This window comes from Peromyscus leucopus, chromosome 1, assembly GCF_004664715.2.
Source record: "Peromyscus leucopus breed LL Stock chromosome 1, UCI_PerLeu_2.1, whole genome shotgun sequence".
In the NCBI taxonomy this organism is placed as follows: Eukaryota; Metazoa; Chordata; class Mammalia; order Rodentia; family Cricetidae; genus Peromyscus; species Peromyscus leucopus.
In genome coordinates this window covers 125,067,841-125,094,282 of record NC_051063.1, presented here as the reverse complement: position 1 = coordinate 125,094,282, position 26,442 = coordinate 125,067,841, and the positions used below count along the sequence as shown (strand labels likewise).

The following is a 26,442-nucleotide window of genomic DNA, read 5'->3' as shown; positions in this document are numbered from 1 at the left end:
TGCACGGCCCCTCCCAGACCCCAAACCCGTCCCTTGCTCCCCTCCCTCACCTCGCCCCTGCACTCCGCCACCTGCACCCCATTTTTTTTTGTCCCCTCCCAGACTCCGCCTCTGCACCTCACCACCTGCGCCCCTCCCACACCCCGCCCCTGCACCCCGCCCCGGCCCAGCAGGGACCCGCTGGGCGGGACCGCGCGCGGCCGTGGGGGAGGGGCCGGGCCGATCAGCTGGAATCAAAGCCGCCGCCCCCCTCCCCCGCCACCCTGTCCCCCTGCCGAGGCGCCGCGCACCTCCTCCTTTGTCACAATGTTTTTCAAGCCGGTGAAGCAAACTGTCCAATTAGAGCCGGAGCCTCCGGCTTCCATCTTTGCCGACGTTTAATTAACATGCTCCTCTTGGCAGCTGCTGACAAGTTCCAGAAACAGGTTGTAAAGGGTTTTTGTCTTTACCCAGCATGGAAAATAAGGGGTGTTACATCGCGGAACATGAATAGGTGGTACTTCAGCTTCCTCCTTCTCTCCTCCCCGCCTCCCCCTGCTCTGCAAAGGGGGGACGGAGCCCTGAGTGTTCGTGTAGGCGCGTGTATGTGTGTGAGTGAGTGAGTGAGTGTGTGAACTGCCAGGGAGGCGGGGAGAGCGAGTCGGAGGCAGGAGAGACCAGTCCCTGCCTCTCTTTATCCCTTCCTTCCCAGGAACCTCTGCTCCACAAAAGCTTTGGGTTTCTTTGCTCTGCAGCCTGCACACTTTCCCCCTCCCCTCTCTGCTAGCTAAAGGCAAGCTCGGCATCTTGATTCCTGTCCGTGAGTTTTGCCCATGCCATCCCCTTGCTACTTACGCTTCCGGTAACTCCCGTTCAACCTCCACAACCCCAGCAGGCTACCACCTAGTCACAGACTGTCTCCGCAAGCACGCCTGTCTGTCTAGTCTCCCTGTCCATTCCACAGATGGGAATTTAAGGACCAGAAACTCCCCCGACACCCCCCGCTGCACAGCAGGAGTGAGGCTGGTCTGGCTGGCAGAGGAAGCAGAGGGCTAAGGGAAGCCGACCGGGTGGGGGAGCCCTCACTCCCTCCCACTCCCTAGCCCTCTGGAATGTACTCGGAGCAAGTTAGTGGCCTTCTCACCAGTGTGGACCATTAACCTGAGGGAAGAGGGGTGCTTGGGGGAAAATGCAGTCTGGCCTGGGTTCCTGGGCCTCCCAGGCTGGATGAACTTCTTGTAGAGAGAGGGGCCCTTTGGGCCAGGGTCTGGGCCAGGCAGGAGGCCAGGTTCTCTGGGACCCTAAATCTCTCACAGAGGCCCTACCAGAGCATTCACACCCATTCTACAAAGAACACCAACAACATTTATTTACTACATGGGATAGAGTGGTCTGGGGTCCCCGGGGAACATGGGAGATACAGTTGGAGGACAGGCAGGGCTGGAAGAGTTCATGAAGTGGTGCCCCCTGGGAGGGTCAAGCCCACTCCCGTCCCAGCCATTTTCCACAGGATATGGAGCATCATGACCCCAGGCAGGGGCAGGGCAGACCTCCTGCAGCTGACCCTGGCTTGGTGCTCCCTTTGTCGGAATCTCCTCCATTCTCAGGCAAGCCCCCCTGGGATGAAGGGGGTGTGGGAGGTGCTGGAGCCAGGTCAGCAGGCCCTGCAGCTGTCCTGCTCCTGCATCCCCAGCTAGGTCGCTCCAGCTCTTCCCAGAGCTTGGGGACAGTCTTTGAAGCCTGCAGGGAAAGGGGGACAACAGCAGGTGGGCATGTCCCTCCTGCAGCCTCCCGCAGCTTTTCTTTTTCTGGGAGGAGGTGGACACCAGCAGCAATGGACACAGTCTGGCTTTGGTCCTCCCTAAAACCTTCTCTCCTGACATGTCCTTTTGTCTCCTACCCTAGAACCAGCTACTTCCAAACTCTGGTCTCCAAGGAAGGCAAATGTTTATAAGCTCAATGACAACAGCCTTGAAAGACCTCAGTTCCCTCACCTGTTAGCCATGTGGCTTGAATCCTGTGCCTTAATTTAAGATGAAATGAGGGGACTGGGATGTAGCTCAGCTGATGGACTGCTTACCCAGCATGCACAAAGCCCTGGGTTTGATGCCCGGCACTGTATAAAATGGGTGTAGTGGGACACACCTGTTATTCCAGCACTTGGAAGATAAGACAGGATGATCAGGAGTTCAAGGTCATCCTTGGCTACATAGTGAGTTCAAAGACAGCCTGGGATATCTGAGATCCTGTCTTTAAAAGGGGTTGGGGGTGGTTGGTTGTGGTGGTACACATCTGTAATCTCAGCACTTGACTGAGGCAGGAGGATGCTTAGTTCTGGGCTAGCCTCGGATATGAACAAGAGTGGGGGAAATTACTCTGCTTCATGGAAATTTCTCAAGGGTTGGTTGGTATTACAGCACCTCATCAATATGATGTGCTCTATAGAGGGGAAGGAAAAAGGATGGTCTAGCCTGATCTAACCAAGCAAAGCCAGGTCATAGATGAGGAAACAGAAGCCCAATCTCTTGGCTGAAGAGACTCTCCAAGTCGCACAGCAGCAAAGCAGTCAGAAAGCCGACTATGTCCCTGGGTCTCTTCCTACATGTTCCTCCAGTCTAGCCTGCCTGTCCCACCTCAGGGGCAGGAGAGCTCACACCTTCCTATCTTCATGATTGCTCTTTGCTCCTTTACTGTGGCATCTGGCTCTGAGACCTACACCTCTATTGAGAGACCCAGACCACCATCCCCTAAAGACCACAAGGCTTACCTGCTTCTCACCTGCCTTGGGAACTTAGGGTATTAAAGATGCTGAAGGTATTGGAGTTGCTAAGGATGCTGGAGGTGTAGGAGGTACTGGAGCAACCAAGGATGCTGAAGGTGTTGGAAGTACCAAGGGTATTGAGTGTACCACAGGAGCAGGATGTTTCTGGGCGAGGTCCTCAGGAATGTAGACAATACTGTTCACCTCTTCGTGAATCTGTGGAGAGAGGAAGCTACTTTCAGGGTCCAGTCACAGGCAGGCTCTGGTATGTCGAGTGGAACTAATGGTGTTGGGGGGGGGGGCATAAACCAAAGGCTGCAAATACTGTGTGGCGAGTGCCACCTTGTGGTCATGTTGAAGATCGGCTGCCACGAACACTGGCGCTGTCAGGACTGGCACTGTCCGGGGTGCTGAGGCATGACAAGAACCAAATAGGGTCCTTGCCCCACAAGAATAAAAGCTGGGCAATCACTGGGTGGCATAAGAGTTCAGACTGCACTCTAGTTTCTTATAAGCACATGAGGGGTTCAGGAGGTTGCACCCATTTTTGAAAGACGAGCAGTATGGCATGTCAGAACTAGAGCTGCATCCCAAAGTAGAGCAAGGGAATGCGAAGACTGGAAACGGATCTGGGAAGCAAAGCATGGGTGAGGCAGCCCAGCCCTGCCCTCTCACGGCTGTCTCACCCCTTCCTCTGGGAAGACAACCCAGGAGTGTGGGGACAGATTTCACTTCCAGCAATTTAGATCTCCGCCCCCACCCCCCCACCCCCCGATCTAGTAGTGCTGAAAGTTTATAGCTGGGAGAAGATGTGAACTCGGCATCGATTACAAAGGTCATAGCCATTCAGGATGGGATGGAGGGATGTCTCAGCAGTTCAGAGCACTTCTCATGCAATCACGAGGGCCGGAGTTCAGATCCCAGCACCGGGTAACATGCCAGTAACCCCAGTTCCAAGAGGAGTGGAGACAGGAGACCCGCTAGGGCTTGCTGGCCTCCAGCCTAGCTGTGAAAAAGTGAGCTCCAAGTTCAGGGAGAGACCTTGCTTCAAAGGACCAGGCAGAGAGTGAGAGAGGAGGTCAGCGCCATTTTCTGAATGCATAGGTACATATAGCTGTGTGGGCACTCATGGATACACACTCAGACACAGACACACAGAAAGACAGATGATGATAGGCAGACAGACAGATAATGATTATAGACGGTTCATAGATAGACAGATAGAGGCAACTCCTATTTTAGGTCCATTTTATTCAAATCTTTCTCTTTTTCTTTTTGGTTTTTCAAGACAGGGTTTCTCTCTGTGTAGCCCTGGCTGTCATCCTGGAACTCACTCTGTAGACCAGGCTGGCCTCGAACTCACAGAGATCCACCTGGCTCTGCCTCCCAAATGCTAGGATTAAAGGCATGTGCCACCACCACCCAACTCCCAGGTGTTTCTAATTGTGGTGTCTTAAATTACGTTTGTATGGGCTTTAAAGACAGGATGAAAACAGTCATGCCCAATAAAAGAAAAGTTTATTAAGAATAAGTTTTAATTAACAGCACAGAGCAATCTGTATGACAGATAGGAAAAGCGGAAGTGGATAATCAAATCTCAGAGAGTATGAAAAGTCTACACAGAGAAAAGAACGAGAGGAAACATGCCCAAGAGTGTTAGTGGCGCTTCAAGGAAGGTTGGTTTTGTTTCTGCAGTGTGTGTGTGTGTGTGTGTGTGTGTGTGTGTGTGTGTGTTGAGAACCCAAAGCTTTGTGACTTGTGTTCTAACACTGAACTACACCCTCAGCTCCTTGTAATCGTATTTCTTGACATGTTTCTCCATTTTCAGAGTTTCTGTAATGAGCTTCTAGTAATTTTGTAATTTAAAATAAGCAGATTCAAACTGGTGAGATGACTCAGTGGATACAGGCTCTTGTCACCAGATAATGACCTGAGTTCCACCCCTAGTATACACACACACACACACACACACTCACAAACGCACACACACACACACACACACACACACACGCTCACTCACAAACGCGCACACACACACACAGACACACACACACACACTCACACACACACACAGACACACACACACAGACACACGCACACACACACAGACACACACACACAAACACTCATAAACGCACACACAGACACACACACACACGCTCACTCACAAACGCACACACACACACACACAGACACACACACACACTCACACACACACACACACACACACACACAGACACACACACGCACACACACACACACACACAGACACACACACACAAACACTCATAAACGCACACACAGACACACACACACACACTCACACACACACTCACAAACGCGCACACACACACACACACACACACACTCGTAACGAAAGAATAATGTAAACACCTGCAATAATGGATTGTGGATTGTGGGGAAGAGAAACCCTGGTACCATTGGAGGCCCAAATTGTTTTTAAAGAGAAAGCGTACTGGGCTTGCAGGATGGCTCACTGGGTAAAGCCATTTGCTGTCTCGACTGATGACCTGAGTATAATTCCTGGGACCTACATGGTGGGAGAGCACTGACTTCTACAAGTTGTCCCCTGACCTCCAACAGATGTGTGCCCACACACATACATACACACACTTGTGTGCACACAAGAGAGCAAGAGAGTGAGCAAGTGACAGAGAGACAGAGACAGAGAGACAGAGACAGCAAGACAGAGACAATGAGAGACAGTTCTGCTGTCCTCTGGCATTTTACTCCCTGGAACACCTAGGTTGGGTTTCGTACTGACAGGCTGAAAGTGTTGGAACACGGCGGAATTCCACTTCTGAACCAGGCTCCCCTGGGAGCTTGCCCATTGGTGGATCCCCAGCCCTTCCAAATGAGCCCCCTGGCTGGCATCAAGTGGCAGTCTCCCAAGGTGATCATTACGGAGTCTGAAGTTGGACACCACACTCACTCTTTCAACAGGATGAGAATCCCCTGGGAGGCTTAGAAATATCCTCACGTCCGAGCCCCGCACCACCAGAGCAGTGGGACCCAAGCTGCTGGACGGAAGCTCTGAGCTGCCCCAGGTGACTCTCAGATGCCAGGAAGGGCAAAGAGCCACCAGCCTAACAAGGCAGATTCTCAGATGAGGCTCGGTCAATGTCACCCACAGGTTGTTAGTATTCCTGGGGAGGGTGGCTTGCTTTAAAAAAAAAAAAAAGGAAGGAGGGAGAGAGGGAGGGAGGGAAGGAAGAAGAAAGAAAGAAAGAGAGAGAGAGAAAGAAAGAAAGAAAGAGAGAAAGAAAGAAAAAGAAAGAAAGAAAGGAAGAGAAAAGAGAAAAGAGAAAAAAGATAGAGGTGTATATGTCATACCAGGCTGGTCTCAACTCACTATGTATCTATGGATGACTTTGAACTTCTGATCCTCTTGCCTCTATCTCCAGAGTGCTGGAATAATGTGGTGCTGGCGATCAGCTCGGGAACACTTTACCCACTGAGGTAGAGCCCCAGCCTTTGCTATTCTGTTTGTTGAGGCAAAGCCTCACTCTGTAGCCCAGGCTGGCCTCAAACTAGTGGCTGTCCTCCTGCCTCAGCTACAGGTGCCACCGCTGCTGTTAGGGGCCGGGGACAGACTTTGGAAGTTGCTACTAGAATACAGCTGGCTGACACGCCAGAGTCAGGGCCCCATGGCAGGCTGCTCCTGTGGTTCCGTCCCCAGAGTGTGTAGAGAGAAAGGTACACACAGCCCCCTTGGGGGTCCCAGGAGAAAGAAAGACGGGTGGGGAGACATCTTCCACCTACAGGTGACATCATACCCTACATCGATGTCAGGTGAAGGCAAGGTCGTCGGGGCGTGGGGAGGGGCGGGTAGGAGGGGCGTGAAGAGCTATCCTTGTATAGGGACAAGTCTAGAAATTACCTCCCAGTAGATGGTGTCCTCAAAGCAGTTTTCATCAGCAGCTTGTCCCCAGAAGGGCAATTTCAAAATGAGTCCTAAACAGGTCGGAGGACACGATGGTCAGAAAATACTCTCTGCTTACCCCAGCTTTTCCCCTCAGGTGGACGCCCCACCCCCACCCCCGCAACGTTCCCAGTCCCACAGCAGACAATACAGATATCACGTATTTCAGGGAGACCCAGGTCCACCCTTAAGGCATGTTCTTGGGTTCCCCCACTTAGTGAGTCCCCCACCAGGACTCCGTGTTTTCTAGTCCAGCCGCTCTGACTCACCCACAACGATGCCGCCCACCAGGGCCATGGCCAAGGTCAGAAGGAGGCCGAATATCTGGGAACTGCCCTGCATTTTCCTGGTCCAGTCCGCCTTATAGCCCCCATAGCCAAACGTGTGGACTATCCTGGGGTAGGAACAGGAAGCAAGGGAGGGTTCCCCGGAGAGGCCAGGGCACCGGTTAGCGCTACCTCCCGGATGTGCTCCGGAAACCCTAAGCCTCCCTCCGCCTTCCCGACCAGACCGTTCCTCTCTTGAACCCATGGTGGCCGCTCTGAGGGTGGGGAGAGGGGCCGGTGAATGGTCTCGAGTGGAAACGAAGAGGGGGAAGACGCTCTTGGTCCCTCCCACAAAAGAAGGACTGGAGAATGGAGGAGGAAAACCCCGCTCACGCCTCCTCCGCATTTACCCTGGCTCTCCGTACACATCTGGGGAGGAGTAGGCCGCTGTCACCGCGCCCACGATGCTACCTATGATGCCAGGGATGCCGTGCAGGTTGTGAATGCCACACGTGTCCTGGATGCGCAGGCGGGACTCCAGGAATGGCTGGGGAGGGGGGCGGGGGAGGGAAAGCGGCATTGCTCAGGCTGTGGCTGCGGCAGGGGCATGGGGAGGCCTTCAAAACACAGGCCCACTGTCCCCTAAGCCTCCCTACTTTCAGGAACATAAACTCCCCACGGCATCCCCAGCCCCCAGCCCTAGGGTCCTCACCGATAGGTACGCGAATCCTAGGGTGGAGAAGGTGCCACAGAAGAAGCCCACGATGAGGGCGCCGTAAGGCGTGAGCATCATCTCTGCGGCTGTGCCCACGCCCACCCCGCCTGCAAGCGTAGCGTTCTGGATGTGCACCTGGGCAGGGTGGGCAAAGTGTGCAAGCTCTCGGTTCTGTTCCCTGAGCCGTGGCCTGTGCTCACACGCCTTGTGAAGTTGGGAGCTGGGAACAGCTCAGAGTCTGCCTCAGCAAGCCAGGAGCGCGCAGAGAGCGTTGGCCTTGGCCCAAGCTGAGTACAGCCGCTCAGTGTGCTCTGCTGCAGGCAAGTCCCCCACCCCCAACCCCCAGCAGGCCTGGACATGTTCTGTGCCCACGAGGCAGTGTGCTGCTGGACATACCCATGGGCCCTAAAAACCCATCTGCATGTTTCCTTTTTCTCCATGTCTACCTGTGGGCCAGTGGGCATATCTGAGTGCGGGCTGGGTCTACACCAGGTATTTGTGGGCCCCTGTGCATGCCCAGCTGCTACCAATGTTCTTTGTCAGCCATGGCAGGTCCTGTGCTGCTGGCTCCTCTAAATGTGTGACCTGGGACAGCTTTAAAAAGTCCAAGAGGCCAGTGGTGTCAGGAGGATGAAGACCCGGTAGAGAGGACACACACACACACACACACACACACACACACACACACACTGGCAACTCTGCTCGGCAGGCCCGACGTGACGACACCCAACCAGCACTGGCTAATAGCATTTCAGGCTGTAGGGAGGACATGAACATTTGGCAGGGATGACCCACTGTGAACATCCAGGTTTGGGTGTGCCCCACCTAGAAGCTGCCTACCGCGATGAGGTGTAGGCAGGGCATGGCAGTCAGATAGGTACCTCCCCCCCAGAGGCCCCCCTGCTCACCATGTCCAGCTTGCCCTTCTTGTGAATGATACTGGACACCGCCACTGTGGTCAGTACACTGGCCGCCAAGGAGAGGTAGGTATTGAGGGCGGCTCGATGTTGGGTGTCTCCGTGGAAGGAGCTGGCTGAATTGAAGCTGGGCCAGTATATCCACAGAAAGAGGGTGCCTGGGTCAGAACACATGCAGGGCGGGGGCCAGGAGAGTGGGTGTCAGGCCAGGCTCACAGAGCCTAAGCAGAGGCCCTGCCTTGCCGCTCCAGAGATGTCCAGCTGCTTCCAGCCTATGAGCATCACTCCTACTAGGGCTCCTTCTAGAAGGCCTTCTGGCCCAACTCACCTAGATCCCACTTGGCCTCTCATACCTCTTCACAAAGCCTTCTCTATCTCCCCAACCCTAGGAATGGTTAGATGCCCCCCCCCCCATGCTTATAGCACCATATAGAAGGTCTGCTTCCCTCTGTAGACAGACTAGCTTGGTGGCACCGCCATCTCTCAGTCTACAGGGCGATGGGAGGAAGGGCGAGTCTGATAGACATCATATGTCATGGGGACCAAGTGGCCAGCTCTTGTTGCCACTCTGCCTTGGGGTGTTCCATGAGGGAAAGAATTGGACACCCAGGACTCCAAGTATTGACAGGCTACTTCATTCTGCCCCTCCTCCCAAAGAACCAGCAGTCACCCACTGATTATGTGGAGATCAGGGGTGATCATGACAATATTCACCCACCACGGCAGACCCTCACACATTCGTAATCAACCTCACTCACTTACAGTGCTCCTCACCCACTCACAGTGGTCCTCACCCATCTACAGTGCTCCTCACCTACAGTGCTCCTCACCCACTCACAGTGCTCCTCACCCACTTACAGTGCTCCTCACCTACAGTGCTCCTCACCCACTCACAGTGCTCCTCACCTACAGTGCTCCTCACCCACTCACAGTGGTCCTCACCTACAGTGCTCCTCACCCACTCACAGTGCTCCTCACCTACAGTGCTCCTCACCCACTCACAGTGCTCCTCACCCACTCACAGTGCTCCTCACCTACAGTGCTCCTCACCCACTCACAGTGCTCCTCACCCACTCACAGTGGTCCTCACCCACTTACAGTGGTCCTCACCTACAGTACTCCTCACCCATTCACAGTGCTCCTCACCCACTTACAGTGCTCCTCACCTACAGTGCTCCTCACCCATTTACAGTGCTCCTCACCCATTTACAGTGCTCCTCACCCACTTACAGTGCTCCTCACCTACAGTGCTCCTCACCCACGTACAGTACTCCTCACCCATTTACAGTGCTCCTCACCCATTTACAGTGCTCCTCACCCACTTACAGTGGTGGTTCTTATTCGTTATGGGTGCTCCTCTCTCCATCCATCATGGTGACCTTCACTCATCACGGCAGTCTCCCAACTACCCAGTGTTGTTCTTATCCATTCCTAGCAGTTCTGACCAATCACAGCAGCCCTCACCGGTAGGGCAGCACTCCGCCCACCGTGGTGGCCCCCACCAACAGAGACGGCGTCACCCACCACGGCTGCCCTTACCCAACATGACAGCTGTTAGTTCTCACCGATCATGGCAAAAAGGTCCGAGTGGTACACGGAACTCTGTCTCTGCTTGCTCTGCTCCAGGTTTTTTCGGTAGAGGATCCAGGTCACTGTGAGCCCAAAGTAGGCGCCAAATGTGTGGATGGTCATAGAGCCCCCTGCATCCTTTGCCTGGAGTGCAAGGGGCCTGTCAGGGCCTGGCACCCTCTCCCCTCCTTCCTCCTAGCAGTCCTCCCCACCCCACACATGTGCACACACGCCCAGCTGTCTCTGACCCCAGCCGTGGAACACAGAGCCTATCTCCCTGTCCTGCTGTCCTTTTTTATTATCGTGCGTGTGTGTGTGTGTGTGTGTGTGTGTGTGTGTGTGTGTGTGTGGTGTGTGTGTGTGTGTGTGTGTGTGTGTGCTGTATGTGGTTGTTTTTTGTTTGTTTTGTCAATTTGACACAAACTAGAGTCATCTGGAAAGAGGGACCCTCAGCCTCCATCCCACCAGTCTATAAGCAAGTCTGCAGGGCACGTTCTCGGTGGAGGAGGGCCAACCTTGGGTCGGCGGTTCTGAGCGGTGTAAGAAAAGCAGGCTGAGCAAGCCCTGAGAAGCCAGCCAGGAGGCAGCCCCCCTCCACGGCCTCTGCTTCCGTTCCTGCCTCCAGCTTCCTGCCAGGACTTCCTTCGATAATGGACGACTGTCAAATCCAAGTCTAAGCAAGAGAAGCCTTCCCCTCCCCGAGTTGCTTCTCATCGTGGTGTGGTGTTTCATCACGGCAACAGAAACCCCAGGACAGTCCCCACAGCAGCCAATCCAGCAGAGGGAGGCAGGGATGTTGGCTGGCCACAAAACGCCAGGGCCCTCTCCTCTCGTCCTCTCCTCGGCTTGGTTAGCCAGCCTGGCTTTGACTGCCTGTGGAGGGGAAGCCTCTGGCCTAGTAGGCTGGTGTAGCGCCTTCTGCTGGGCCGCCTAGCCCTGCAGCCCGCTCCCCTCTGCCTATGTACAGCCTTCAGCAGAGCTCAATAGAGAGCCTCAGACTCTGAAACCTGAGTGTGACTGATGCACTGGTCAGGGGCTGGGGCCGACAGCATCCAGACATACAAACAGGCCCCCAAGTGCTATGAAGAAAACAGACAAAAGCCCTGTAAGAGGGGCTGGAGAGATGGCTCAGGGGTTAAGAGCACTGGCTGCTCTTCCAGATGGTCCTGAGTTCAATTCCCAGCAACCACATGGTGGCTCACAACCATCTGTAATGAGATCTGGCGCCCTCTTCTGGCCTGCAGGGACATATGCAGGCAGAACACTGTATACATAATAAATAAATAAATCTTAAAAAAAAAAAAAAAAAAAAAAAAAAAAAGCCCTGTAAGAGCCGTGCCGGGGAGGGACAACATGGAGGAAAGCAGGCCGCGCCTCTCCGAAGTGACATTCAGATTGAAACGTGGCTCATGAGAAGAATAGAGATGGCTGCTCCAGGGTAAAGTGTTCACAGGCTCAAGCTCCATGCAATTGGGGGCATAAAGGAGGTCATAGTCAAAGAACAGTCCATGGTGGCAGAGCCAAGCCTAAGCTTCGGAGAGGGGGGAGGGGGGGGAGGCTGGAGCCAGAATTTGTAGAGTCAAGTTGGATTTTATCCTAAGTGAAATGAAAGCTGCTGGTAGTTTTTAATCGGGGGGAGCGGTCTTCTGTGTCTGGTGAAAAGCCTACTCTGGCTTCTGGTGGAGACTGGCCCGGCTTAGAGGAGAACAGAGTCAAGCCTGGGCCTGAGTCAGAGAAGAGAGAGGCGGGGCTTGAGTACTAAAAAGGAATGGTACAGGGACTGCCTGGAGCGTAGAGTCCTCTAAACTCCTCCCCCAGGGTAGGGAGTGTTCCAGGCTGGGTTCAAATGCGGAAGAGGAGACTCAGAAATGCGTAAGGTAATAAGGTGATGCACAATGATATCTCCTCCACACTGAGGCACCAGGAAGGTTCCCGAGAGTCCGAGGTCTATGGCGCTGTTAGCCAGTTCATGGAATCAGCCAAACCCAAAGCACAGCACCCTTGCCACAGCCCATGTGAATGGCGATCCTGGGGTTGTGACTTTCACAACCAGTGCTTTTGTAGAGGATCACTTCTCTGGGATCCCTCCCGGCAGGTTTATCCTCAACGCATTGAGTTTTCGTTCCTTGGGAGGAAGATCTAGGGATGTATGCATGCCAAAGTATGTGCAGGAATGTCCCACTCTTTCCATCTGATGGAAGAGAAAGGAAGTAGAAAAACCAACCCAAATTCAGAGAAGGCCTGCTCTGCCCAGACTAGTTAGGTGGACAATGATTTCGCTAGGGAGGCATCGTGATTCCTAATTTGTAGATGAAGAAACTGATGCGGGAAGCCGAATGGCTTGCCAGGTTGCACATATCCACAGACCTCTCTTTCTTTATCCCTTTCTCCCCCCCCAACGTCTCCCTCCCCCTCCTAAGCTTTGCTCACCTCTATCAGGTTCAGGAGGATATACTCATTCACTGAGAAGAGGGTCACTTGGAAGAAGGTCATGATAAGCAGTTGGACTGGGCTGACCTTTCCTAGAACTGCCCCAAAGGCCACACAGGTAGATGCCACACAGAAGTCAGCTTCAATGATGCTATGGAGAGACAGACCAGGGAAGAGCTGCAGCCACAAACCAGACATGTGACACGCCAAACCTTTGGCCCTCTGTGGACCGAGGCTGGTGGTTTAATCTTTGTGAGCCTCGGTTTCACTCTCGGTGATAATGGGCTCATCACAGTTAGGGCCCTGCAGGCACAGTGTATGTGGTGAAAGCCTACTCTGGCTTCTGGTGGAGCCTGGCCTGGCTTAGAGGAGAACAGAGTCAAGCCTGGGCCCCAGTCAGAGACGAGAGAGGCGGGGCTTGAGTACTAAAAATGAATGGCACAGGGATTGGCTGGAGCGTAGAGTGACCTAAACTCCTCCCCCCAACCCTCCCAACCCCCCCACCCCCACCCCCCCACCCCCCCCCCCCCACCCCCTACCCCCCCCCCCCCCCCCCCCCGGCAAGGGAGTGTTCCAGGCTGGGCTCAAATGTAGAAGGAGAGGCTCAGAAATGCATAAGGTTGTCAAATAATATCCTCCTCCACACTGAGGCTCCAGGCAAGTTCTGGAGCCGCAGTGGGAGCCATGCCTTCCCCTGGCAGCCCCATGCCTTGTGGGCAGCTTATGCTCAGGGAACTGAGTGGTCTAGCCATTGTTGTTGAACAACCTCCGTACTTAGGGTACAACCCTGCCCCTTTTTCTGCTTGCCTTCCCAGAACCTCCTCTTGGTGCTTCTGTTTGCCAAAAGCCTTCCTCAGTCCCTCCAATGTGGCCTCTGCTCCAGACCCTGAGTGCTCACCACACAGTCACCCGTCCCTACCACTGCCATGGCCTTCTGGGGTTTGGCTACTGGGTTCTTCCTGCCACTTTACCCCCAAGGAAGGGTCAGTGTCCACGGAAGAGAGAGAGGGGCCTCCCCACAGGAGGTAAAGATCTAGAGTAGTACCAGGCAGAAGGAAGGGGCAGGAAGGCCCAAAGAAAGGAGGCACACAGGCTCCCCTCAATTCTGAAGAGCACAGGCCCAGCCGCTCCAGCAAAGGGATTAAGGAGAAGTGGACATCTACTGCAGCCACACCAGGCCTACACCAGCCGGAGACCCTGCTTCTGCCCACCACCCTGCCAGCAGCAAGGCTACCCTGCATTCTCAAGCAGACTTCCGGTGTGGCGCCTGAGACCATGACAGCTGCCAGTAGGGTGGGCGGAGGGGGAAAAGGATGGCTTCCTCAGGGCTGTCGAATACAGAGCAGATCCTCCTCGTGTTCAAGGGTGTATGTAAAACACGGAATCAGGGTGAAACAATCTAATTGAGGGCCGGTCTGTGGAATGAGGGCACCTCTCAGAGGATACTTACAGAATGTCTCTCCGCTGCTAGCCTTGTTCAGCACCGTGTCCTTAGCACAGACCACAGCACTGGTCTGGCTGAAAGGGTGCTGGGCTTCTGAGTGTTAGTCACGCGCCCTCTGAACCACCCCCACCCCCCCACTATAAAAGGTGGGTACTTCTCATCACCAACAGTTCACAGCTCTGATATGAAGGCTCGGGGAGGCTCAGTGACCTGCCCAAAGTTCTCCGGCCGCACCCCAAAGAGCCATCTGATGGAGGCGCCCTTTGGGAGGGAGAAAGAGGAAGAACAGAAAAGCTGGGCTTCTGCTCATCCATATCTGGGAGGTGGATCTGGGTACCACATTTTAAGGGTCTCGGGGAGACCTGAGCAGAGCTCACAGAGGAGAACTGCCCCAGAGTGGCAGATGAGCATGGCCAGAGCAGATGTCAGAAGTGTATCCACACCTCTAGACTCACAGGCCAGGGCTGGGGACTGCACGCTCACCCCAGTCGTGGACCTCCCGACGCGGGCTCCAGGTCGGTAGCTGGAATCTAAATCCCCAAAAGCCAGTTTGCCCAAACTCTGTTTATCAAGTGACCAGCTTGCTGAGTATGTAGTTCAGCTCAAACTGGCCAACTCTGAGTTTGCAACCCCTCTTTCCAGGAAAAAAAAATTTTTTTTCTCATGTGTCATAGCCTTTCTTCCATAGTGGCTAATTAGATATATAACGGGTGCGTCCATACTTTGGGCCGATGGTATTGAGGATCTCTTGTGCATTTTGAACTTGGGGGAGATAGGCTTGTCACTGTCTGTCCCGATTCTTTTGTGTGTCGCTAACTGGCTTGAGTGGCTGATCTTTTACACGGTTCATTTTCAAACATCTGGCTGATGACGCTTGGCTGGTACTCTACCTGTAGCAGCAGATCTGGTGGTTTGAGTGAGAAATGGACCCCAGTCATTTGAACAGTAGGTTCCCAGTTGGTGGTGATGTTTGGGGAAATTAGGAGGCGAGGCCTGATGGAGGAACCGCGTCACTGGGGGCAGGCTTTGGGAGTATTTACTCTCCGCCCTATTTCCCCGGCTTGCAGTTGATCCTGTGATTTCCCCCCAGCTTCCTGATCCTGTGGTCAAGCCTTCTGGTCATGGTGGACTCCTGGGTCCAAAGCCCTAATTAATAAGCCCTTCCTTCTACAGGTTGCCTTGGGTCATGGTGTTTTATCACAGCAACAGAGAAGTAGCTAATACAGCAGAGACTTGCCCTTGGCATGTGGTTTTAGATCCATTTGCTCTCTTTCCGTGGGCTTGATGAGCAGACTAATGAGTTCTGACGACTTTCTGAAATAAGAACTTTTCCCCGCTTTAGACTAACTTCTCTTAATGTTTGCATAACTAGAAGGCCCTCTGAACTGACTCCGTGAAGAACACGCCGTAACCTGGAAGTTGGTGCAAATCGGGACCTGTGTCCTCCACTATTTGGTTCCATGAAGTCCACAGCTGCAAGTCCAGAGGCCAAGGTGGGAGAGGATGGTTTTGCTTTTGGTTTTTGACAAGGTGGTTTGCGGGGGGATTTATTACGTTATTGGTGCTGTGGTGGATTGGGGAGGCTCAGAGAAGGCCACTTCGCTATGGAGGAAAGTGAGGTACCTGGTGGGAAAGGGCTGGTGACACTCTGGTCACAGAAGTCACTCAGAAGGCTGGAGGTAGGAGAAGAGGCTGGTGCCCCACCCTGGGAGGCCAATCCAGAAGGAGCCCGCACACTCACGCCAGCCTTCCAGCTCTTCTCAATGCTCATTCTGCCCAGGAGAGGTGGCGTGCAAGGGGCTCCCTTTGGTGGAGTTCCCCATTTCAATGTCCTCCCAGCAAGGAGCCTTCTGAGGCTAGCCCAGGCACCTGGCGCTCCCTCCCTCCTGGGTCCCTGGGGTTGAATGTCTCAGAGCAACACTCAATTTCGGGAAGGGCTTGGGCCCTTCCTTCCTCTTCTTGAGAAAAGACTATCCTCCACCACGGGGAGAGAGACCCTCCCACAGTACCTGACTAACATTACAACCTGCACCTGGAGAGCGAGAAACAGTGTGTGGGTACCGCAACTGCAGGTGTCCGTCACCGGACCAAGGTGTCCTGAAGGACGAGCCACCTCATCCCAAACCCTCAGAGCCCACTACCCTCTCCATCATTCTTCTTCCTGTCCCTGCCCACTCCCTCTCATCCCCCAGCCTCACCGCCTCTCCCTCACTGCACCCGCACCACCATGCCGCCAGGCCTTCTGAGCCTTTTTCCAGTTTTGCTGGCCCACCCACCCGCCAGGTCCTCCCTATCCCCACAGGACCCGCCCCAATCCAGACCCTGCCCCCACACCTGTGCCACGCCCTCCCCACGCCCCTCCCACCAGGATCCACCCCCAGCCAAACCCCGCTTGTGATCACCGCTCAGTCTACCTGCGCCCCCTCCCCGCCCAGGGCGCACCCCACCTCTGCCGGATGGCCCTCCCCGCCGGACCCTGGCCAGCCCATCCCGCCCGCCCCTCGAACTCTCCCGGGCTCACTTCTCGACGCTCAGGATAATGTGGTTTCCTTCGAAGAAGCGGAACCAGCCCTGCATGAGCAGCGCCCACTGGATGCCGAAAGCTGCCAGCAGGAAGTTGAAGCCCACGGCGCCGAACCCGTAGCGCTGCAGGAAGGTCATGAGGAAGCCGAAGCCCACGAAGACCATGGCGTGCACGTCCTGGAAGCCTGCCGGGAGAGCGCAGCTGAAGGACTCTGCTGTCTAGAGAAGGTCTGCCATGACTTTGAGTCCGGCAGGCCAGCACAGGCCTAGGGACAGCTCCCGTATTTTCCATCAGTGCCAGAACCAGGAGCCCTGGCTCCCTGTTCCCCTTATCCCTGCCCGCCTCTTCCCTGCAACCAGACTACAGCTGGCTGGCAGTAACAAGAGGCCGCCTCTTGATTGGTACAAATAGGCACTACCTTCACCTTAAGGTTCTCTGGAGGGAGCCAGGGGACTAGAGGTGGGTCCCCACATTAGACCCTTCCTTGGGTTATAGGGTCAAGAAGGTGACTGAGAGCACCCTTGGGAGGTGACAGTTTTCCTGTCCCACCCTCCCTCCGGATGGCACACTGCTGGTCCACATGGGTGGGCAGCTAAGCGTCTGATTTGTTTATCTCCCCCGCCCCTCCTGGTTGTGGGCTACAGGGCCTTCACTCGTGTGCTTTATCAATGAGTTTCTTCCACAGGCCCTGGGCATTTGAATTTGAGGCTAAGCTATGAGTTTTATTCAGGGCCCAGAGTCTAGAGCACAGATCATCTGAGGTCATGTAGCCTCGCCCTCTCCACTGTAACCCTTTCCTCAGGGAGAAGAGTCACTGCTAATATGAATAAGCAAGACCTTGGCTGAGTATAGTCGCACATAACTACTCATGTCCACACCCCAGCACCACCTCCACCAAATGCACTTCCTCCAACCATGCTGTGGGAGAAGTTATCTCCCCCCCCCCAAGCCTCCCCCCAATACATACACCAAATGCACTTCCTCCAACCATGCCATGGTATTCCATCTTCTGGATGGATGGCTGTTACCAAACAGACCTGAGGCTCAACACGTTTTATAATGCCACCTCACAGATGTTGCCGAGGTTAAATACAGATGTGTATGCAAAGTTCTTGGCAGAGTGTGTATACCCATATCAAGTGACCCAACTGGGCAGTTGTCTTTGTCTATCATTGCTCAAGCATTGCCTCGATTTCCAAGTCTGACCTGACTTCTAACTCGGTGTGACCCTGGCAGGTCACTTCTCCACTCTGAGCCTCGGGTTTCTGATAAAACTATAGGGATGAACTAGAATGATTGGGGAGGGGCTAGGGTGATCTAAACTCTTCTCCGAGCACTAACACTGCTTGCTTTTAGAGCCCGAGAAAACAAGAGAAGGCAAAGAGCTTTGACAAGTGAAAACTTGAGCGCTGTGGCGCACACCTTTAATCCCAGCACTCGGGAGGCAGAGGCAGGCAGATCTCTGTGGGTTTGAGGCCAGCCTGGGCTACAGAGTGAGTTCTAGGAGAGCCAGAGCTAAACACAGAGAAACCCTGTTTTGGAGTGGGGGTGGGGTGGGGGTGGAGCCCAGACAAGTGAAAACGGAACAGGAATAAGACACAAAGGAACCATGGATGCCACAGGACACAAAGAGCCAGACAGAAGGGCTCCCATTGGCCTCATCTGGAGCAACCGAAGCACCAAAATAATGGTTTCTCATCATAAGTTACCATCCTTTACATACAGGAATCCGTGAGTCCAGGCTGATAACAAATAGGTAAAAATGGACAGGGTGGCAAAGGGGCTCTTGCCTGCACCAGAATGCTGAGAATCCTGCCTAAAATATGGGTAGAGAGTTAGGACTGGCAAAAATCACCACTTTCACAGCAACAGTGATGCTAAGCGCAGAGGGAAATTCCAAGAAGAGCAGGGCTTTTGCCCTGTCTCAAAGGTTCTGCCAACAAATGACTCATTGGTCTCAAGGGAGGAACAGACAATAGTAATTGCACAGAGGAAAAATTAGGTTACATATTAACAGGGGGAATAAAAATTAACATGTCCAATGGTGGCAGAAGGACATTGTGTGCCTCCAGATGGGACATTCTAGAAAGGATGTGTCCCCTAGTATCCCCCATAGGGTGCTCTCCCCGAGACTGCAGGGACAAATTTAATAATGAAAAACAATTGGACACAGAACGAGGAGTCTATTGTTCAAAGGGGTGGAGGCCGAGGCAGGGCGTAATGGCGCATGCCTTTGTTAGCCCAGGGACTCGGGCAGGAGGATGGCAAATGAGGCCAGCTTGTGCCTCATAGTAAGACCTTGTCTCCAAAACAAAACAAAACCATAGTGGTGAAGCTGTGCTCTTGGAAATTATCCAAGTAAGTCATGGAAAACAAAGAAAAGTGTTTTGTTTTTTTTTTAAACGATTCCAGATGAAGAGATATGCCAATTATACTTAAATGCATCTGCGCTGGATTTGGCAGAGAGAGTATGGGGAAGAGCTGAAAACGGTTACCAGGTCAGCTGAGAGAACTAGGTATTGATGGCGGAGTAAGGTACCTCGCCCACGTGGATGTATGAAGCTGAATGATGTTGTACTGGTTGATGTTGAGGGGAAGGCTATGAGGAATGTAACTGGCCCTCCAAAATAGTGTGTGTGTGTGTGTGTGTGTGTGTGTGTGTGTATAGCTGGAGAGAGAAAGCAATGTCCGCACCTTCCCTACATTTCTCAGAATAATACCCCCCGCACTGAGAAGCCTTCTGTCCACACGCTTTTTTTTTTTATAAACAAGGTCTCTGTCCTGGAACTCACTATGTAGCCCAGGCTGGCCTCTAACTCACAGAGATCCACCTGCCTCTGCCTCCCGAGTGCTGGGATTAAAGGTATGTGCCACTAGACACAGTAGTGAGCACCTACTTCAAGGCAGCCTGTCCCCTCATGGTTCCTCATTTCCTTCCCAGTCTGTTACAAAGTGAGGTTGTGTGTTTACTTGTTTGTTTAATCCACGAAACCGTAAAGCTCCAGAAAGATAAGCCGTGCCTGTCCTGGTTACCAGGGCATTCTTAACACCAAGAGAGAGTGCCAAGGGGGACCCTCCATGATATTCTCAAGAGTACAGCATACTGGCTACTCTTACAGGGGACCAGGGGTCAATTCCCAGAACCCAAATGATGGCTCATAATCATCTGTGACTCCAATTCCAAGGTATCTAACACCCTTTGGTCTCTGCAGGCACTGTGCATGCAAGTGGTGCCTAGACATATATGAGTCAACACACACACACACACACATACACACAAACACACACATACACACAAACACACACATACACACACATATATACACACATACACACACATACACAGAAACACACACACATACACACAAACACACACACATGCACACAAACACACACACATACACACATATACACACACACATATACACATACACATGCACACACACACACACACACACACACACACCATGATATTGTGTTTGTATTTAAAAAAAAAAAAGACTACAGCCTCACTACCTTTCCTTTGTAGGCAGCTGGGCACAGTCAAGGAGCAATGGGGGCAATTTTACAGTGTGGCAGGCCTGTGGCCCCCCACCTTCTGATGCATAGGGCTGACGAACCCTGGAGCCCCTGTAGTCTGGCAAGGTAGGATGAACAATGTCTTTGTGGAAGCAACCTTGACCTTAACTTCTCCTATCTGTCCTCATCTGTCTCCCACCCCACCCTGGCCCAGGCTTCCCCGAGGCCCAGACACAGGCCTCTCCGTCAGCAGGCACTGAACAGGAGTATCAGGCCTTCCTGCTCATCCAAGGATAGAAACACAAATGGACATAGGAAAGCTGACATTCGGTACCCCATGCACCTCAGGATGGTGCTCTGAGCCCCGTTCAGGGTTTCAGGTTTCTTCGGCTCTGCTGAGTTCACCAGAGCAAGCACATCCTGGCTGGGTAGTTCACTAACTGTGTGGGCATTTCCCATATTATCACGTCCCATGCCTTATCAAGTTACCAACTGTCGTGGGAAAAAAATGGAGCGAATGCGTGCCGAGCACCGTAAAAGACGTGGTGGTTATTCTGGGAAGAACTGGTGAGTGACAGACAGCTCTGCGAAGGAGAGAGAGGCGGCATGTTCGGATGACGGTCCCCCAAGCAGGGGGCAGGAGCTCAGCGCCACAAACACGGGGCTGTTGACACACCTGGGGTACTGGCAGTCAAGAGGTCGAATGTTAAGTGCTGGGTGCCATCCCGGCTGTGGTGAGCCCAAGACAACCAACCACGGAAGAGGCAGGGCCTGAAGCCCGAGAGAACCAACTGCCACCGATTAGCATGCAGGCCCCCAAGGGGCTGAATGTGGGAATGGAGAGAGAGACAGGTGGAGCCCCGCATACCAGTGTGCCTTAGAGCTGGAGGACAGGAAGGGAACACTGGTGGGATCCCCCAGGAGAAAACGTCCTGTCAGGAAGCAGGCGCCTTTCAAGAAGAGGGGGGTCCAGATCCCAGTGGCACAGAGGCCCACGCGGACAGAGACGAGCAGGGCACATCTGCACACCCCGAAGCTGCCCTGGGCCTCCCTGGGTCCCAAGAGCAGGCACGAGAGATCCTGGGTTTTTCTGTCCTCCCGCCCCACCTGGACCCTCTCCTCCCAGTCCCTTGGGTGCCCCGTCCCTTTCTGTCCCTCTCTAGAGACGTAGCTTTTCCTTGGATGCCTCCCTTCCTCTTTTTCTTCTAATTTGGCCCTGACTTAGTACTGAAACCATCCCTTCATCGAATTCTGTTGCCTCGGGTTCGGTGCTAATGCTAGAGATCCAAGCAGTAACCATGTGGAAATTTGGTCTGTATGACTTCATCAAAGCCATGTCCCCTCTAGTCTGCAGACAGCTATCCCAAGAGGTTCCTGTGGGGGGCTTTTTAACGATGGAACCCCATCAAAGCCCCGGCACAGGCCACCATCGCTCAGTCTTATTAGCAGGTGTTTCTCTTTTTCGCTATCAAGAGTGACCAGGTGCTGGCCCTCTGCCCTTCGCCCCAGTTTGGGGTAAATCAACCCCAGTTTAATGAGGCAGATCGGCACACCAGTGACCAAGCACACTGACTTCCACAAGAGGGCGCCGTTACACAGGGGTTTCCCCTCTCCCACACGGGGGTCTCCTCTGCGCTTCTGAAACTCTCCAGAGGAGGCTTTCCCCAGCCAAGGTGTTCAGCCGAAGCTCATAATGGTTTCCCATCGCAGCGGGTGGCTGAAGACCCTCTCCCGTCTCTACCATATCATCACACAAGGGTGGTGCCCTGGAGGTACTGGACACCCATTTCCTAGAGGCCAACCCCGCCTCACTTGTTTTGTGGGCCGATGATGATGATGACGACGACGATGATGGTGGTGATTGTGTGGGATCACGCGCCAAGGCCAGAGGGCAACCTCTGGAAGCAGGTTCTCTCCTTCCATCCTGGGTTACAGAGAGCAAAGTCAAGTGCTCAGGCCGTGCCGCAAGCGCCTTTCCTTACTGAACCGTTTCACCTGCCCCTTGCTTGTCTTCTTAGACACCTGCTGGCCGTTGCCCAGTCCTTCTGGGACACCAGCACCACAGAGCGTCCTGCTTGGGGCGGCAAGGGCACAGAAAACTCCAGAAAGCGGGCGTGCTGTGCAGGAGAAGGGTGTGGCTCCATCCCTGCCTGTCCCTTCCTAGGCCACTGTCCAACTCAGCACTGGGCTCCCGAATCCACCTTTCTTGCACTGTAGAATGAAGAGAATAGATTTCCCGCCTGACAACAGGCAAGCAGCACACAGGAGCCAAGACGAGCACACAGGAACGAGGAGCCTACGATCGCTCTAAGTAGTGCCAGGGACACGTTTCTCAGCCACAGCTCTAGCCAGATGCTGGGCCTCCATTTAAACGTTACGGAGTGTTCAGTCCCTTCTGGAGCCCCCCTGTTTATTAGGAAACAGCACCCTAAAAGCCTTGAGTCCTCTTAGACGCTCTATAGAGCATAATCTCACTCTACACAGGGGCAGTCTGAGGCTCAAGGTTAGGTCACCAAGTGAAGGATCTGACCCAGAGGTTTCACTGAAAGGTGCATCACCAGGCCATGCTGCCACCTATTCTGGTTAAACGGGTGCTGATGGGATGGAAACCGCGTCTGAGGTACAAGTCCCTAGAGGACCAGGCAAGCCTGGAGGCTCAGGCCTCAGGAGACAGGCCCTTAGTTGTGGGAACGCTGGGCATCCTCTACTTCAGGTCCTTTCACACAGTCTTGACCTCCCTTGGTGTCTTCAGAAAGCTTCTGGGGTCAGGACCTGGTGGCGCCCCCTGGCCCAGCTTCTGCAGCCACAGCCCATGCTCACCGAGGCTGCTGTACCAGCTAGGAGGAGACTTGGCACTCAGCAGCTGACAGGGCACTTCAGATCTCCAAGAGCATGAGGGCACGTTCCCAGCCAGCTCTGTGTCTGCTGTCTGGGAGGGGCTGTGGCTGGGGATATGCTGATTTCAGGCCCTTAGTGCTGACCTGCTGGGGGGGGGGGCAGAGATGCCCAGCAGGCCCCACTAATCCCTTGAGGCCCCCACAGTGCACCCTGAACAAGGGCTACAAGCCAAGAACTAGAAGACCCTCAGGGGCCTGCCCTGCCCGTGGGAATTACCTGGTCATGCAGAAACCAGGCCCCCGGGGACGGCCTGGCCGGGAAGCTTCATGCTCCTTAGTGCCTAACCACAGTCACCACGGTCTAGGAAGCTCAAAGAGTGGAGCTGGGGAGAGGCGAAGGATGAGATGTGGGGTGGGAGAGTCACCCAGGAAGATGGCTCAGACCCCAGAGCATCTGCCTGGGCTCCTGGTTTCTTATTGGGTGACCTGTGTGAGACACATCTGCTTTATGGGTTTAGTTTTCTCATCTGTGAAGTGCGGGGGAGGGGCGGGGGGGGGGGCGGGAGGAGTAGTGACGTCTCCCCTTGAGGGATGATAGTGATGATCAAGGAAAGATCCCATGCTTGACTGGATCTGCTTCTGCCACCACAGCACTTCCTGTCCTTGTCAAGGAACACCGAGTTACCTCCCACTTCCTGCTTCCGGGCAAGCGCTGACCCCCTCAACTCCAAATCTCTTGGAGTTAGAGACAAGGTCAACTGGGGGGGGCATCCTTGGTGTTTAGGGTTCCCTTCTCCCTCAGCATTCTCTCCCTTCTCTCTCAGAGTCCTTCTCTTAGGCCATTTGGAACCTCTCACCTCTCTTCCCAGACTTCCCTTTCAGAGGTCCCTCGGCTGCCTGTTCTCTCTTTAGCAACCAGGACTTCCCATTGTCAGCGAGGGTCTGCCTGCTCAGGGCACCAGCACCTCTGGCCTTGGGTGTCAAGGGATGCAGTGTTCTGTTCTCAATAAATCTAGGAGTCCTTGAGGACCAGAGGATATACAACTTGTTTGTCCAGAGCGACCACAAATCCTAATTCACTGGAATAGTCAGGGTTTACGTCTTGCTCCCCACTCATTGCTGCCAGCATCCCTGAGTGACCCTGTAGATAAGTAATTATGGAGTGATGGAAAAGAAGACAGGTGACCCAGTGAAGAGGGACAGTATAGAGCTGGGGAGACTGAGGACTGCATCCCTTCTTAGGGGGCACGAGGTTCTGTAGCTTCCATCGTGGGGTCTTGATGCCCTACACCGCCAGGACAGGATAAAAGAGCTGCAGGTGCCCGTGAAAGGGAAGCCTTGCCCTCACAGGTCTCTGTGGGGCTGGCTCTGGTGCCCAGATGTGAACAAGACAGCTGGAGACGAAATAGAGTAAGTCAAGGATGAATCCTAAGCTCGCCGGCTTCCCCATTTGCCTGCCAAGTCCCCACACAGAAGAGGAAGGTTTGGCAACATGAAGAGTGGATTCGCAGTGTGGATTCTGAAGCCACAGCTTCAGGATCTCTTTTGAAGCACACAGCCCTGAATGGGGCCCCTTGACTTCCAGACACTGAGATGCCCTGCTGCTGAGCATGCAAGCTGCCGAGGGAACAGAGGTTGACCTAGGCAGCTGCTGGAGAAAAGCTTCAGGGTCCCTTCGAAAAGCAATGGCCCTTGACCACATGAGCACCAACTGTTAGAAGAATTGTCATTGGCTGCTGGTAGACAGAGGGGACATTTAGAAAGCACAAGGGCATTGGCAGAGTCCTGGGCTGGCAGTCCAAGGTTAGGCTGCCTGGAGTGACCTTGGGCTGGTTCTTTGTGCTCTCAGAGATGCCTACAGTCCTCAGGTGCCTGTGTTTAATGCTCTTGTGATTGACGGCTTTGTTATAGAGTGAGGCTTACCCTCCCAGTACTTCACACGGCTTCCCACCTCTCCTGTGCGGTGGGTCCCACCATCACCCCTAGTCAGTAGAGAAGGAATTTAGGGTTCTTTATGATTGGCATCTGCCTGAGAGCACCCACCCCAAAGCAGCAGAGCCATGTCAGAAAAGATGTCTGTCATTTTAGGGCCATATTCTTCTTCTTCGTCGTCGTCTTCTTTTTTAAAAAACATGTGTGCGTGCTTTGCCTGCATGAGTGTCTGTGTGCCAGGTGTGTGCCTGGTGCCCACGGAAGGCAGGAGAGTGTATCAGATTCCCTCCCTGGAACTGGAGTTATAGATGGTTGTGAGTCACCACATAAGTGCTAGGAATCAAACCCCGTCCTCCAGTGCTCTTAACTGCTGAGCTATCTCTCCAGCCCTACAGCCATAGTCTTAACCATAGGATACAGAAAATCCCAGGGCAGGGGAAGGCGACCTGTGGCTTTTTCTCCAAACCCAAAGGAGAGTGGGTGTTATGACCTCTGGCCCAACACCACCCGTGGTCCCACACGCCTATCTCCATAACAACAGTGGAGTGCCATCATGCCATCCTTATGATCTCTGACTTCGGATCTACCTCCTACTGAAGTGTATGGGAGCCAGTCACCTGCTGGTTGGGTGATGGAGGTGGGACTCGTTTTTTTTTTTTTTTTTTTTTTTTTTGAGGACCAAGGTAGGACAGGGACATAGGAGGCGTCTGATGGCTGGGAGAGATGAAAGTTAAACAAAAAGAAAAGAACAACCCTAACCCACCAAACAACAATAACGAAGACAGCCCACCTCTCCCAGGTGAGTGCCCCTATCAGACTTTCACAGACAGTGTGAGCACATCTGACTCATTTCTCCAGTGGCTAGCTGAGGTCGTAGAGTACCCTGGTGCAGAGCCTACTCTGGGACCAGCTGGGGACTCTGGGGGCAGTACCGGCCCTCCATCTCCATCCTGCTTCAGAGCCAGAGGCAGACCTAACGCGGCAGCCCAGTGGGAACCACCGGGAGACTCTGCAGGTGAGCCTGCTGGCCATAGGACTTACTCGGGTAGCGATAGTAAAAGTCGTTCTCAATGTCGCTGGAGATGTTCTTACGCTTCTTCTCCAACCACCAGCGGGCATCCGCCTGTATATCGTAGCGCACGAACACGCCGAAGAGAACCACCATCGCCACCTGCAGGATCAGGCAGGTGACGGGCAGCCGCCCCCGGAGGTTGGTGTTCCAGGCCATGCTCCGCACTGCCGGCCACTCCGCACGCAGGGCTCCGAGGCTGGGGCCACACTTATAGGACCCGGGCACTGGGCGGGGCGGACGCGGAACAGCTGACCCTGGTGCCGCCCACGCGCCCTGGGCGCTACCCAACCGGCAAGAGGCCCGCGGGGCCGCCCCGAGCCCAGCGCCCCTGGAAGCTCCGGGTGACGGGAGCAAAGGCAGAAGGAAGACTGTAGAACGCCCCAACTTGTGCGCGTCCCGTCGGTGCCTGGCCGTTTCTTCCTTGTTTGGGTGAATAGAGCGAGAAGATGATCTTCAACGCTCATCCAGATCAGAACGGAGAATTCCCAGACTGGAATCGCTACCCACATCGCCACCGCTCCCCATCCTCTTTTT

The 26,442-nt window shown here is 54.0% G+C and overlaps 1 protein-coding gene across 2 annotated transcripts; it reads right to left on the bottom strand.

Moving 5' to 3' along the window:
- Positions 1–1,321: 1,321 nt before the first annotated feature.
- Positions 1,322–26,185, bottom strand: Rhcg (Rh family C glycoprotein). Of its 2 annotated transcripts, none has more exons than XM_028873722.2 (11): positions 25,878–26,185; positions 16,546–16,732; positions 12,581–12,731; positions 10,147–10,294; positions 8,573–8,739; positions 7,662–7,799; positions 7,360–7,496; positions 6,953–7,077; positions 6,642–6,715; positions 2,747–2,956; positions 1,322–1,719 (listed from the first exon to the last, which is right to left on the bottom strand). In XM_028873722.2, exons 1-10 carry the CDS (start codon positions 26,062–26,064, stop codon positions 2,771–2,773), a joined length of 1,500 nt encoding a protein of 499 aa, XP_028729555.1. In that variant the 5' UTR covers positions 26,065–26,185; the 3' UTR covers positions 1,322–1,719; positions 2,747–2,770. The 2 variants fall into 2 exon arrangements, with proteins under 2 accessions (XP_028729555.1, XP_037054046.1); XM_037198151.1 differs by having other exon boundaries at positions 2,758–2,956; positions 25,878–26,159.
- Positions 26,186–26,442: the final 257 nt, after the last annotated feature.